The sequence below is a fragment of the Pituophis catenifer genome, unplaced genomic scaffold, assembly GCF_029215685.1.
Source record: "Pituophis catenifer annectens isolate HBS135680 unplaced genomic scaffold, rPitCat1.0.hap2 SCAF_1, whole genome shotgun sequence".
NCBI lineage: Eukaryota > Metazoa > Chordata > Lepidosauria > Squamata > Colubridae > Pituophis > Pituophis catenifer.
The window spans coordinates 305,438,658-305,453,754 of NW_027256881.1; the positions used below are offsets into that span (position 1 = coordinate 305,438,658).

The 15,097-nt window shown below is 41.8% G+C and overlaps 1 protein-coding gene across 3 annotated transcripts in view; it reads right to left on the reverse strand.

Annotated features, from left to right (window-relative positions):
• Positions 1-244: 244 nt before the first annotated feature.
• EML5 (EMAP like 5) overlaps positions 245-15,097 on the reverse strand; it is a 98,813-nt gene continuing 83,960 nt past the window's right edge. For all 3 annotated transcript variants that reach the window (XM_070931483.1, XM_070931484.1, XM_070931485.1), the window contains 9 exons: positions 12,381-12,538; positions 11,240-11,354; positions 7,705-7,893; positions 7,299-7,471; positions 6,744-6,906; positions 5,604-5,707; positions 1,657-1,810; positions 963-1,063; positions 245-281 (listed from right to left, as the gene is read on the reverse strand). In XM_070931483.1, the coding sequence (XP_070787584.1) occupies positions 245-281; positions 963-1,063; positions 1,657-1,810; positions 5,604-5,707; positions 6,744-6,906; positions 7,299-7,471; positions 7,705-7,893; positions 11,240-11,354; positions 12,381-12,538 (1,194 nt within the window). The remainder of the gene's footprint in view (positions 282-962; positions 1,064-1,656; positions 1,811-5,603; positions 5,708-6,743; positions 6,907-7,298; positions 7,472-7,704; positions 7,894-11,239; positions 11,355-12,380; positions 12,539-15,097) is intronic.

Consider the following 15,097-nt stretch of genomic DNA (forward strand, 5'->3'; position numbering starts at 1 on the left):
TCAATATCTGGCAGTGAGTGGGAAAGAGATATAGGCTATCCGATATGCTAGAAATATGATTAATTTCAAAATATTTGTAGTAGTTCATGCTTCTGATAGACTAGTCAGACAGACAGATCACTACCTGTCTTTATCAGCACCATTTCTTGAAGCATGAGGGGCACTGGAGAACTCTCTTTGCAGCCGTTGTGCGCTAGTAACTTCATGTCCCAATCCCATCCACTGGAGAAGGTCTCCATGTCTATTAATGAGGCATATGGACACATTTCCAGACAAATATACTAGGTTTTTAAACAGAAGGGAAGGAAAAAAGAATAAGACATGTTAAGGATTAATGAGTTTCAAAAGGGAAAATGTTAGTTCAAAATACCCTATTTTTCACAGTATAAGACACACTTTTTTCCCTCCTGAAAGAGGCTGAAAATTTGGGTAAGTCTTATACTCCGAATGTAGCTTTTTGAAGCTTTTTTCAGCCCTAATGAGTGAAGCAATCTCCGCTTCCCTGCTTTGCCTGCTCCCTCCAAGTCTCAGTTGTGAAGCTTTTTTTCAGCCCTAAGGAGGCGCTAGCGAGTGAAGCGATCTCCGTGGTTTGCCTGCTTTTCTCATTGCTTCTCTCTCCAAAGATCACTTGTGCTTTAGAAGCTGTTTTTTATCCCCAAGCAGGGAATAAAAACCAGCAAACTAATGTGCTGAAGCTGACCAGACTAAGGACACTAGCCAGATGAATACCTGGTAGACAGATTTTTTCCCCTATTTTCCTCCCCAAAAACTAAGCTGTGTTTTATACTCCAGTGCGTCTTATACTCCAAAAAATACGGTACATATCAAGAATGCTGCAGACCAGCAATTATTACATACGTTTCTGCTAATTCAATAGTTACTTGAGTGCAGTTTCAGAAAAAGCATAAAATGTGTTGATACAATTTTGTCTCTTTTTCATATTCAAATGAAGATTAACATACCTGCTATCATCTCCACCAGCACTGACAACATATCTGTCACCACTTGTAAAGCGAATATTGGTCACATGAGCCGAGTGACCTAAAAATCTTTTATGTTTTGCCTTCAATAAACAGAAAACTTCCTGTTAGTTTAAAACTTTTTTAAAAACACCTTGACTTTATTGAAATCATTATTAATCAGAGCTCATTACTGAATTCCTTCTCTTTTTATTGCTCCCCCGCTATAAAACTATTCCTGCTACCGCATTAAATATAGCATCTCTTTCTGGAGGATAATTTTATGTCTATTCAATACAGTTCCATAGCAGGTGTATATGCTTTTTTTCTTTTGTCCCCTTTCACTGCTTTATACAAGTTTTCTTGGGTTGTTTTGGCAGAACGGGAAGGCAAAATTGGGTTGTTGCTCAACTCTTTATGAAGGGACAATAACAACTAAATTTGTATTTATACCCTTTGGGATCTCAACATGGTATAATATGGTATAACTATAATGTTAGAGTTAAAAAAATGTTGGTGGCCATGACAGAACAATCAATTCTCTCTCTGCAACAGACATTTAAAAACAGGCAGAGTTCAAACAGTGTCACTGGGCCCATCATCTTAATATTTCTGAGAACATCGTGTAGATGCTCTGGTGGCTTTCAAATTCAGTTATCAAAAGACCTGGTGATTGAAGGAAAGAAAAAGCTCTTACAAACTTCTCTGGACAAGGGAAGTCGAACAACTTGACCATTCCAAAATCATCGCCTGTTACAAGGCTAATTCCCGAGTGAGAAACACAGGCACAATTTACATCCGCTTTCTCAGCATGCCGGGACCAAATTCCAACAACTTCATCTCCTAGAATGCTGAAATAGAGGGAAGAGAAAAGAACCAAGAGGATATTCTGATGTAGTGGAGGAAATAAAGAATAAGGTGTACTATATTGCCAGAGCTGAATCATTCTAACATTAACTATTATCATTATTTCATGACCTTATGCCAGTAGTCTTCATTTATATATTTACTGTGTTTTGTCCATAAATGTCCTCTTATAAGGAGGGAGATTGTGCCAAAGAGTAGGGTCACCTAAATAGAAGGCACCTCTCTGAAGTCCCATTAGAATAGATGATGATATTTGAGGGAAGGGACCTGGAAGATCACCCTCCCTATCTTACCTAGTTAGTACTCTCAGGGAGAAGCAATCCAGCAAATAACTTGGCTATGTGCCATGTAGAGCTTTAAAAATGATAACTAGCAAGTTCAATTGCACCCAGAAAGAACTGGCAGCTATTGTAACTTGCTGAGTTAGAATAGGGGTGTAACTGAGATGAACCACTAGTCATTTGGAACTGCACCCACTGCAGCATGCTCAAATTGTTGCAGCTTCCAGATGTCAACCTTTTGCTGAGGTTTGTTTTTACTGTTCTTCCTTTAGTTGGGGAAATTCAATAAGCCATAAAGCTGAACTACAGAATTCCAAAATCTTTCTAAACTGCCCCAGCCAGAATGACTAATAGTGTGGTTCTTCAACATCTAAACTCCTGTTGTAATCTAGAGATATTTATTTTATTTATTTATTTTATTAAATTTTTATACCGCCCTTCTCCTGCTGGACTCAGGGCGGTGCACAGCCTAGAACAAAAAACATCCCAATACAAAATTTAAATTTTTAAAAGAATTAAACAAATTTTGGCCCAAAATTTAAAACCTCCCGACTAAAAACCATTTACAATTAAAAATATCTAAAGGGGGAGGGGGTTTACACCAGCCCAGCTTGATGAAATAGAAAAGTTTTGAGGGCACGGCGAAAAGCACGGAGATCTGGTATCATATGTATCTCCAGGGGCAGGTCGTTCCAGAGGGCAGGTGCTGCCACAGAGAAGGCCCTCCCCCTGGGGGTCGCCAGCTGACATTGCCTGGCTGACGGCACCCTGAGGAGTCCTTCTCTGTGGGAGCGAACTGACCGGTGGGAGGCTATCGGCGGCAGAAGGCGGTCCCATAAGTACCTAGGCCCTATGCCATGGAGCGCTTTAAAGGTGGTAACCAACACCTTGAAGCGCAACCGGAAGACCACCGGAAGCCAATGCAGCTCGTGCAGGAGGGGTGTCACATGGGAGCGCCCCATCGCTCCCATAATCCCCCGTGCGGCCGCACTGTGCACCAGTTGGAGCCTCCGAGTGCTCCTCAAGGGGAGCCCCATGTAGAGAGCATTGCAGTAGTCCAGGCGGGAAGTGACGAGTGCCTGAGTGACTGTGCATAAGGAGTCCCGATCCAGAAAGGGACACAACTGGTGAATCAGGCGAACCTGATGAAAAGCCCCCCTGGCTACGGTTGTCATATGCTCTTCTAAAGACAGCAGTGCATCCAGGAAGACGCCCAAGTTGCGAGCCCTCTCCATGGGGGCCAGTAACTCGCCCCCAATAGCCAGCGATGGTACCAGCTGGCTATATCGGGACGCTGGAAGACATAGCCACTCGGTCTTGGAAGGGTTGAGTCGAAGCCTGTTTCTCCCCATCCAGACCCGCACGACCTCTAGACACTGGGACATCACTTCAAGGACATCATTGGGATGGCCTGGGGTGGAGATGTACAGCTGAGTGTCGTCAGCGTACTGATGGAACTCCACCCCAAAACCACGGATGATCTCGCCCAGCGGCTTCACATAAATGTTGAACAGAAGGGGTGAGAGGACCGACTCCTGCGGCACCCCACAAACAAGGCTCCTCGGGGTCGACCTCTGCCCCCCTGCCAACACCGACTGCGACCGGTCAGAGAGATAGGAGGAGAACCGCCGTAGGACGGTGCCCCCCATCTCCAACCCCTCCAACCAGTGCAGCATGATACCATGGTCGATGATATCAAAAGCCACTGAGAGATCTAACAGGACTAGGATAGAGGAACAACCCCTATCCCGAGCCCTCCAGAGATCATCCACCAACGCGACCAATGCCGTTTCCGTGCTGTACCCAGGCCTGAAGCCGGACTGGAGCAGATCTAGATAGACAGCTTCATCCAGCTACCGAGAAAGCTGTCGTGCAACCACACTCTCAACAACCTTCGCCACAAAGCGAAGGTTGGAGACTGGACGATAGTTAGCCAAAACAGCTGGATCCAGAGAGAGCTTCTTGAGGAGGGGCCTCACCACCGCCTCTTTCAAGGTGGATGGCAAGACACCCTCACTCAAAGAAGATACAGCTGCAGATTAATGCAGTTAATGAATTCCAAAATAGTCACATTACAGCAATGGAATTCACAGCATTTAAAAGGATATTTCTATGGAAAATAAAATAATTGGTTCCAGCTTGACAAGTAGGCAATTAAAATTTCAAATTTTTTAAAAATATATTTTATGTTTCTTAATAAAATGCTTTATGATAGTAAAAGAGGACAAACCCATATGCAAAGAGTACCTGCTCTCTCCTGTTATTTGAAAATGAGCCTCTACTTTTTCAGCTTTCCTTGAATGGAACCTTCCTTTTCTCCTTTTTGCACATGCAAAATGTCTAAACTCCCAATGACAAATGTGCATGCGCTAGGTTTACCTCCATGTGCGCTAAAATATCTTCATAAACGACTTAGATGAGTGAATAGAAGGGGAACTCACCAAATTTGCAGATGATACTAAGCTGGCAGGAATAGCTAACACCCTAGAAGATACACCCAAGATCCAGATGCATCTTGAAAGATTTGAACACTGGGCCCTATCTAACAAAATGAAATTCAACGTAGAGAAAAGTAAAGTCTTACACTTAGGTAAGAAAAACCAAAAGCACACATATAAACTGGGGGAAATCAGGCTTAATAGCAGTGACTGTGAGAGGGATCTTGGAGTCTTAGTGGACAATCAGCTAAATATGAGCCAGCAGTGTGCAGCGGCACTAAAAAAGCCAATGCAATCCTAAATTGCATTAACAGAGGGATACAATCAAGATCAAGTGAGGTACTAATACCACTCTATAAAGCCCTAGTAAGACCACACCTAGAGTACTACATCCAGTTTTGGTCACCACACTATAAAAAAGATGTTGAGACTCTAGAAAAAGTGCAGAGGAGAGCAACCAGGATGATTAGGGGACTGGAATCTAAAACATATGAAGAACGGTTACATGAACTGGGCATGGCTAGTCTAGTGAAGAGAAGGACCAAGGGAGACATGATAGCCGTCTTCCAATACTTGAGGGGCTGCCAGAGAGAGGAGGGGGTCAAGCTGTTTTCCAAACCACCTGAAGGCCAGACAAAGAATAATGGATGGAAACTGACCAAGGAGAGATTCAACCTAGAAATGAGGAGGAACTTTCTGACAGTGAGAACAATCTATCAATGGAACAGCTTGCCTTCGGAAGTTGTGGGAGCCACATCACTTGAGATTTTCAAGAAAAGATTCGACTGCCATTTGTCAGAAATGGTGTAGGGTCTCCTGCTTGAGTGGGGGGATTGGACTAGATGACCTATAAGGACCCTTCCAACTCTGTTAATCTGTTAAATCTGTTAACCTTGCATTAATTGAATTAAAATGCTCCCGTTAAATGCAACCTGGTATCACTTTATAGTTTGTACTATAAAGTACTATGCAGCCTACCTATATGCAGAAAGTATATAGGTTTATGTTTTCAGTGGGAAATGATATGTCATATTTTAAACAGTGAAATATTGATCTACCTGGTCCAAGTGGCCCATGTTATTCTATCAATCACAGTTTGATCCAGAAGTTGTTTTCCTGAAGGCACTTCATAAACTTGCCTTTTGTAAGACCCAGTAGACACCTTTAAGAACACATAGAGGGAAATATAAACTTTCTAAGTATTCTAATAAATCTGTGTAGTCTATAAGAAAGACTTTGCATTCTTAAATTGGATTACCAACATGTTACAAAAACTGAAGGTCCGCTGTGATCTTAGCCAGGATTTTAAACATTTTAACTAACAAACTTATAACCCGAGATTTTAACTTTTTACATATAGATAGATAGATAGATAGATGCAAAAAATTAAAATCTCGGGTGTTTTCCCGCGTCATGTTAAATAAGTTAGTTAAAATGTTTAAAATTCTGGTTAAAATCCTAGCTTAAAATCTTCCAAAAATCCTTACAGAGCACTCTGCATGGTCCTTTAAAACCTTAGCTAAAATCCTACCAGTACCTTAAAAGTTTTTCTTTCTAGCAACGTTTCGACAGGCTCACAACCCTGTCATATTCAGGCTCTTGTTTAGTTTAGAAGCTATGGGTGTGTTGCGAGGTCGGAGCTGTCGCTTTTCTTTGTTTGCTGCTGCTGACGTATGCTGGTTAGCCTGTAACTCTGTGCCCTGATTGGAGGACAGCAGTTTTTCTTCCTGCTTCCTCATCCTGGCTGTTTGGCTATGTGTTACAGGCCTAGCTTTCTCAGGTTCTCTATTATTATCTGTCTGCTGTAGAGAGGAAAGGATTCTGGTAGGCATCCCAGCACCCTTCATTGTTGAGATCTCAGCCTGTCTTCTGGCTCAATCCTCTCTCTCTCCCTATTGCTAGCCACCCTCTGCAAAGAGGGAAGAATTCTGGCAGGCCTTTCAACACCACTGGTTGCTTGTTGGAATCTCTGCCTCTCTTCTGATGTTAACACTCGAGTTTCTCTCAGTGCAGGTCCCCAAATGCCTCTAGGTTATCAAGCAACAACAACAGGAAACAACAGGAAACAGCCTGTCTCAAGACCAAACTCTTACAAATTCATACTGGGGTCAAAACATCCAAGATATAACCTTTAAAAAAATGTTCATGATATAAATGAAAAAAAACTGCACGACAAAAAATCCACATTATTTCCTTACCTGAAGATAACAGCTATCTGCAGAAAAGTCCATTTGAATAACAAAGCTTGGAATGTCTTTGCAGTAGCTGGCTCTGTTAAGAGGAGGCCCCAGGGTCAGGTCATAAAAGTCAACTGCGTTTTCACTTGAACCCACTGCTAAGTAATGGGCATCTGGGCTGAACCTATGTAGGGAAAAACAAGTTTTAAATTCATTCTAATTTACGAAATAACTCATCTAAAAAGCTCAAGATGTTAAACTGCTGTTTGAATCTTTTCTGCTGCAAATGACCTATGCAAGTCATTTTCATGCTTCAGGGTCTTTTATTTTCTTCTGCTTGCACGTACACTTTTATTACTGCTGCTGAACGCAAAGCAAAGGGAATTCGGTTCAGTTTCTCCTCCTTGGAAATGGTGAATGGTGGTGCTAGAATTCTCCATCTGCTAAGCCATTAATAGATGAATGAAATGCAATAGCACCATATCTGGATAAGCATCATATCCAGTAATAAAACCCAAGTGCAGATGTTACATTTCTTCCTGGGGCAAATGAGAGATACTGTATATGATTTCTCACCTGATGTCTTGGATAGCAGATCGTCTGTCTCTTTTCTTCCCCCATATCTTCAGAGAGTTCACTAATAGGATAATAAACTCTCCATTTTTCATGCCAATTGCTACCATGTCACCTTCCGGGCTGTATGATACGGTGCGTGCTGCATAGCCCAAATTGACTTTGTTCACCATTTTCTGCAATAGTTTCAAAAAATGAAATTAAAACTAGAATAGCATGTTAAATGACACGATGCTTTCTTTTTCTATAAATATTAGCTTAACTCCTTGGTAATGCTTTACAAAGTCAAGTTGCAAAATGTATCATTTATTTAAATACCAAGCCACCTAGAATCGCTTCGGCAAGAGGAATGACACAGAAGTTAATAAATAATTTACTGTAACTTCTTAAATGCCATTTTTACACCTACTTTGTCAGCAATATCCCAAAGTCTCACTGTTCCATCTTCTGCGGCAGAAAGAAAAAGATCACGAGACGGGTGGGTTGCCAATCCCCAGATAGGCCCATCCATGTGCCCATTAATCAGAATGTTACAGGCAGCATTTTTCTCTCCAACTTCTATGATTTCAGCATTTCGTGTCCCAACAAGAATTTTTCCCTAGAACAACAATGTAATGGTCATTACATAATTTAATAATTTATAATTTTAATAATTATACATATAATAAACAGAGAGCCAACGTAATGCAAAAGGAATAGCATTTAGATTTGTATACCGCTTCATAGTGCTTTTACAGCCCTCTCTAAGTGGTTTATAGAGTCAGCATATTGCCCCCAACAATCTGGGTCCTCATTTTATCGACCTCAGAAGGATGGAAGGCTGAGTCAACCTTGAACTGGTGAGATTTGAACTGCTGAATTGCAGCTAGCAGTCAGCCGAAGTAGCCTGCAGTGCTGCACTCTAACCACTGCGCATCAGGTTAGAAATGGAGAAATTGTAAGTTTGAAATCCATCTTCAGTTAGAAATAGAGACAAGGAAGAAACCTCCAATGAGATCCGTAATGGATGCCATCATAGCACAGGGAAACAAAAAAAAAAAGTAAGTATAACAATATCCTTAGCTACTGGTTTATTTCTGGTAACTACATATATAGTCAAACTGTGGTGGACTGTAGTCTGGATTCTCAGGAGGGAGGGACTGCTTTCCAGTAGGCAAAAAGGCAGCGGAGCTTGGAAAATGTAACCCTCAGAAAGAAAATTAAAACAGGTCTCCTTAGCTATTCCCAAATCATATTTGTAGTTATGCAAATAGTTGCTTTAATTCGGCAAGATTCTGTCTATAGATAAACCACTCTTAAGCAACTCCACATGTCGTTCTTGGTACTTGAGACCTGACACAAACTAAAGATTTATGCAATTATTTAAAAATAAAATCTATTATACAGTATTACCTCATCTTTTAATATCATTCTTAGTAATTTTTTTTGCTCTTTTTGTGGTCAGCAGCAACATATCAAAGCAGGAGATACACATAATCATGGTAAAAAAAATTAAAATGGTGGCCACAGCAGCCCGATTGAAATTCTGCCTGTTTTTCATGTGCAATGCATTTGGCAGCTTTGATTGCACTGTTGTGGTAACCATTTTGACTTTACCATCTGTCAAAATTTAGGATTATAATGAATAATTTATTTATAGTATGCATTTATTTGATTTCTATAGCTGCCCACATCAACAAAGAACTTTTATTACTATTGCCAGGCTCTTGCTATGATTTAACCCTTACTCAAAAGTTTCTTCAGTAGAAGAAATAAGATATTTTCTGATACTATAAGACAAAGAGAAACTCATTTAATCATTGAGAACATGTGACAGGGTTTATCCTAGGACTACTCTATCTGGGTTGCAAACATCTGGATGCCTACTAGATAGCAAATACTGAAAACTCTAATTCTGTACTGTCATCTTGTGGTTGCCATGAAGGCTGCAGCCAGAGTCTTAGGAGTATCCAAAAGTGGCGAGGACAAAAATGAAATATATTTGTGTTCTTTTAACTTACATTTAAACTTAATTTAAATAGGGATGTCAGAATAAGTGCATTCAGGCTACATAACCATTTTCAGCTTTTGACATATTGAAAATGAAAGCCGAATGGCATTTTCTGGACGATTGTGTTACACTTGGCAACAAATAGTCAAATCCATCAGATGTAATTTTCCTCCAATGTTAAAAAAAATAATCAGAGAAAAAGCTTTTGTAAAGTTGTAAATAAATTTCAAAGATTTGCAAAGATCTACCTGAAATTCACATTCACAGTAACACACACACAATGCATAAAAATCCCCAATTGCCCCCTTATGCGACCACATGGACACTGGCCCACCAAACTACTTTGGAAAAATGATGACTTAGTGTTGTCTGTTCCTGGATTTAGAGTCTAATTTTCCAGTATGGCATACATAAGCACCACATGCCCTCCAAATCTCCCATACCCTCTGCCAAATTCCTTTCCCATATGATTATTTTTATTTTTTTAAATTAGAAAACAAATAAATGGGCAGCTGGCGGATATCAGGTAAACCACTTACCTTAACCCTATTTTGTATTTCTAATAATGTACCCAACTCCTTCAAATACTCAATCAGCTTTCTCAATAAATAAAATAATAGGTGACCAAAGCCGATACCTTATTTGAGAATGTACTTGCTTCCTGTGAATGGAAAGGTAAACTGAATTACCTTGGAAGCTAGGGAGATGGGAAGCTTTTGGATAATTGTAATATGCTGTACATGAGGCTGCCTTTCAAGGCACCTTGGAAGCTGCAGCTGGTCCAGAACAGAGTGGTATAGGCAGTGTTGGGCATGCCTCATTATACCACTCCAGTGGTGAAATACGAATTTTTATACTACCGGTTCTGTGGGGGTGGCTTGATAGGCGTGGTGTGGCTTGGTGGGTGGCTTGGTAAGCGTGGCAGGAGAAGGATATTGCAAAATCCCCATTCCCTCCCCATTCCTGGGGAAAGGGTATTGCAAAATCTCCATTCCCACCCCACTCTGGGGCCAGCCAGAGGTAGCATTTGCCAGTTCTTTGAACTACTCAAAATTTCTGCTACTGGTTCTCCAGAACCTATCAGAACCTGCTGGATTTCACCCCTGTACCACTCTGCAAACTGCATTAGTTGCCAGTGGGCTTCCAGGTGGAATTCAAGGTGCTGTTTATTATCTGTAATACCCTTCATGGCGTGGGGCTATATTATTTGAGGAATCTCCTGTATCCCATGATTTTTACTAATCCAGTTAAGATGGGAAAGAACTGGTGTGCTTTGGATCCTCTTGATGAAATAATACCCTCTGTCAGGATCCAGAAAGTGACCCTTCTCTATCTCAGTGGAACAATGCTCCCCCAGATATGTGTGCCTGCCATCCTGATGACCTTCCAGAAGTTCTTTAAAAACTTGGCTGTTCTCCCAAGTCTTGGGATACAGTGGTTGTGGAGGCCTGCTGGTTGTGTTTCATGATATATAGATTGTGGTTTGTCTAGATGCATATGATCATTCTTTTGTTTTCTGTCTTTGCTTTCTATTTTTTTAAGTATAAGATGCCCCAAGTAATTCTAGAAGCAAATGGCCTCTAAATTTAATAAACAATCAAATAAGGTTGTTTTTTGTTAGTCACACCCATTCTGACCACCTATTGCCATGACCACCTATTAAAACATAAAATTAATGTTTTGCGACTGGAAACACAGTGGCAGCCATTTGAGGGCAGTGCCTATAACATGGTTTCAAAATTCTGTGCCTACCATTATGAAGCAACAGGAATTAATATATTGTAATTTGTTAATATTTTAAATGTATTAATATTTTAATATGTAGCATTAAATATATTAAATATGGTGTTAATATTTTACTATAACTTTTAATGAAAAATCATGGAAACAAGGCATAATACCAGTTATTTGTATATCTACCTTTGGCCTGAGCCATTCTGCATTACTGACTTACTTTGCCTCTGCACACAGAACGGACACAGTCAATTACTTGTCCCGTCTCTAATCTAAAGGCTCGACATCTTCTAAGTTCCTGATCCCATAGCTTAATTGCACCTCCTTCTTTTGATCTAGCCAAAATAAGAAAGAGTCTTTTCAGAGAAAGTAGATGAAAGTCCCTAAGACCAAGTACTGTTCATTAACTTAAACAATTCAACAGAAATTCAGTATTTAAAAAATGATAACACCTCAGTTTGTGCTTTTCAAAAGTTATCGTGGTATTTAAACCAATTTTATAATACCAAAATGATTTTTGCATGGTTGATAAGTGATATCTGATTATGTAGGAGTTTGCATTTAATGATCTCAGGATATAAGAATTAAGATTACTGTATTAGTAGCTGAGAATAAGATTATTTCCTTCACTTGGTATAAAGACTCCCTAAACTTTTAATGTAATCTAGAACAGTGTTTGTCAGCCTTGGCAGCTTGAAGATATGTAGACTCCAACTCTCAGAATTTTGGAAGTTGAAGTCCACACATCTTCAAGCTACCAATTGTGTGTCTTTAAGCACACAATTAATTATTTCCCTTGCAGCATAAATTTTTTACTATAGTCTATAATTTGTAAAGTACTTAACTCCATTAGACATACAGGAAAATAGGAAAAGAGATGTAACATTATTTCTGAAAATCACATAGCAATTACTACTCTTTATACAAGTAGATGTTTGTTTTACTCGGCTAGAAGATTAAACTAGTCATGCAGAACTACTGAGGGAGTGTAATCAGCAACTCCAAATACATCCTTTCTTTGGGTGGAAAAGAAAAACTGAAATCTATCTCTTTGATTTACTCATAATATGCATCATTTTTCCTGTCCACTGCTTGCTCCACTACTGATTACCCATATCTGTCGATGTAGACCATATAGATGCATTATCCATTGTAAACATTTCACAATTACTACTACAATAGAATTTATTATAATACAATTGTGTATCCATTAATAATTCTGTAAAATTAATAAATTTGTAAAAATTACTACAATTTGTGAAATTACTACCACAGTTGCCCGATGGTAAATTCGATGGGCAACAAATTTAATAAAACAAACAAACAAACAAAATATAATCATATAAGAAAACAAGACTCACGGCCTCTCTTTGCCTCCAGTTACAATTAAGCCATCACGTAATGTTGTATACATTGCAAATATAGGACCATTATGAGCTTTGCCCACAATTCGATTCAATATGTGGTCCTTCCAAACACACACATCTCCACTGATGGTACCTGTAAATGTCAAATTATTCTGAAAAGGGGGAAAAATATGTCCATCATCTGATTTCAAAAAGGAATGAATGCAAGCATTTACTATGAAAGGACAATTTATATAGAACATAGTGCCCAATCTACAATCCCAACCTGACTTTAGTTCTGGGTTTGGGAGAAAAAAAGCTTATAGTCATTTTGCAACTGATGTCAAGTGCAAAAATCTAGTGGTTCTTCATTTCTTATTGGCTTTTAATAGCACTGATCACAATTATCCTTTAGTAACTGATCTGAGACTTTACCTACATTTTTGCTTACAGGGGTTCCTAAGCACTATTATCACTTCTTAAGTACTTTCTAGTACTTTCTTTTTTATTCCATAGCCATGGAATTGGTTAAAAATTGGGCCAGGAAGGGGGAGCCCCCCTTGTTGATATGTGCCCACCAGGTTTCCGTGCTTTCCATCAGCCAAGGTCTCAGGGGAGGGGCGGAGGGGTGGCGGTTGTTATTAACGAGGGTCTTGGACCAAGGGAGGCCACTGTTCCTCAGACGGCTGGATGTGAGTCCCTTCTTGTGAAGTGGGGTCATAGGGTGCAGTTGGGTTTGCTAGTCACGTACCTGGCTCCCTGCCATGTGGCAGCAGCCCTGCCTGAGCTGCTTGATGTTATAGCCGCGGTGGCTGTTGACACCCCCAGGCTTATGGTCATGGGGGATTTTAACCTGTCATCAGTTGGCGAGAAATCTGAGGTGGCTCGGGAGTTCATGGCTTCCATGACGGCTATGGACCTGACCCAGTTAATTTATGGCTCTACTCACATGGGGGGACACACACTGGACCTTGTTTTTGTCTCTGGACAGTGGTTGAGTGATCTCGAGATAGGGGATATAGTGATTGAACCCTTGTCATGGTCAGATCACTCCCTCCTTCGCCTGGACCTTCGAACCGCCACACCCCGCCGCAGGGAGGCGGAACCGACCAGGTGGTTCCGCCCCAGGCGCCTGATGGATCCTGAGAGATTCCAGATGGAGCTTGGGCCATTTCCTGAGGTTCTAGCACACGACTCGGCTGAAGACTTAGTGGCCGCCTGGGATAGGGCGGCGGCTGATGCTTTAGACCGAGTCGTGCCTTTGCGGCCTCTGACCCGGCGCCGGTCTCACCTGGCTCCTTGGTATACTGAGGAGCTGAGGGAGATGAAGCGCCGGAAAAGACGCCTAGAGAGCAGTTGGAGGGCTAGTCGTTCTGAATCCGACCGAACACTGGTAAGATCTCATATTAAGAATTACCTAGTGGCGATAAGAGTAGAGAAGAATAACTACTTTTCTACTCTTATTGCGTCATCAGATAATCGCCCAGCCGCCCTGTTTAGGGTGACCCGCTCTCTGCTCCATCAAGAGACGCGGAAAGACCCCTTGGAGGGTAGAGCTGAGGATTTTGTACAATATCTGTATGACAAAATTGCTCAGATTCGTGAACAGCTAGACTCTGACTGGATTGATCCAGAGGAGATGACAGGGGCAGGTCCTGAGAATATTATTTGGGAAGAGTTTGATCCTGTGACTCCCGAAAGCGTGGACAGGATACTGAACAGACTAAAGGCGACCACATGTTTATTGGACCCGTGTCCATCCTGGTTGGTACTGGCCTCCCGGGAGGTGACACGAGGCTGGCTCCAGGAGATTATAAATGCTTCTTTGAGTGAGGGTGTCTTTCCCACCGTCTTGAAAGAGGCGGTGGTGAGGCCCCTCCTCAAGAAGCCCTCCCTGGATCCAGCTGTATTAGCAAATTATCGTCCTGTCTCCAACCTTCGCTTTGTTGCAAAGGTTGTTGAGAGTGTGGTTGCACGACAACTGCCTCAGTACCTGGATGAATCGAATTATCTAGATCCGTTCCAGTCGGGATTCAGGCCCGGGTACAGCACAGAGAAAGCATTGGTCGCATTGGTTGATGATCTCTGGAGGGCTCGAGACAGGGGTTGCTCCTCAGTCCTTGTCCTATTAGACCTCTCAGCGGCTTTTGATACCATCGATCATGATATCATGCTGCACCGGTTGGAAGGGTTGGGGGTGGGGGGCACTGTTCTACAGTGGTTCTCCTCCTTTCTCTCTGACCGGTCGCAGTCTGTGTTGACAGGGGGGCAGAGGTCGACCCCGAGGCCCCTTATATGTGGGGTGCCACAAGGATTGGTCCTCTCGCCCCTTCTATTCAACATTTATGTGAAGCCGCTGGGTGAGATCATCCGTGGTTTTGGGGTGAAGTACCATCAGTACGCTGATGACACCCAGCTGTACATCTCCACCCCAGACCACCCCAATGATGCCCTCGAGGTGATGTCCCGGTGCCTGGAGGCCGTACGGATCTGGATGGGGAGGAACAAACTCAGACTCAACCCATCCAAGACCGAGTGGCTGTGGTTTCCGTCGTCCCGATATAGTCAGTTGGCGCCATCTCTGACTATTGGGGGTGAGTCGTTGGCCCCCACAGATGGGGTTCGCAACTTGGGCATCCTCCTGGACTCACGGCTGTCTTTTGAAGAGCATATGACGGCCGTAGCCAGGAGGACTTTTTATCAGGTTCGCCTGATTCGCCAGTTGCATCCCT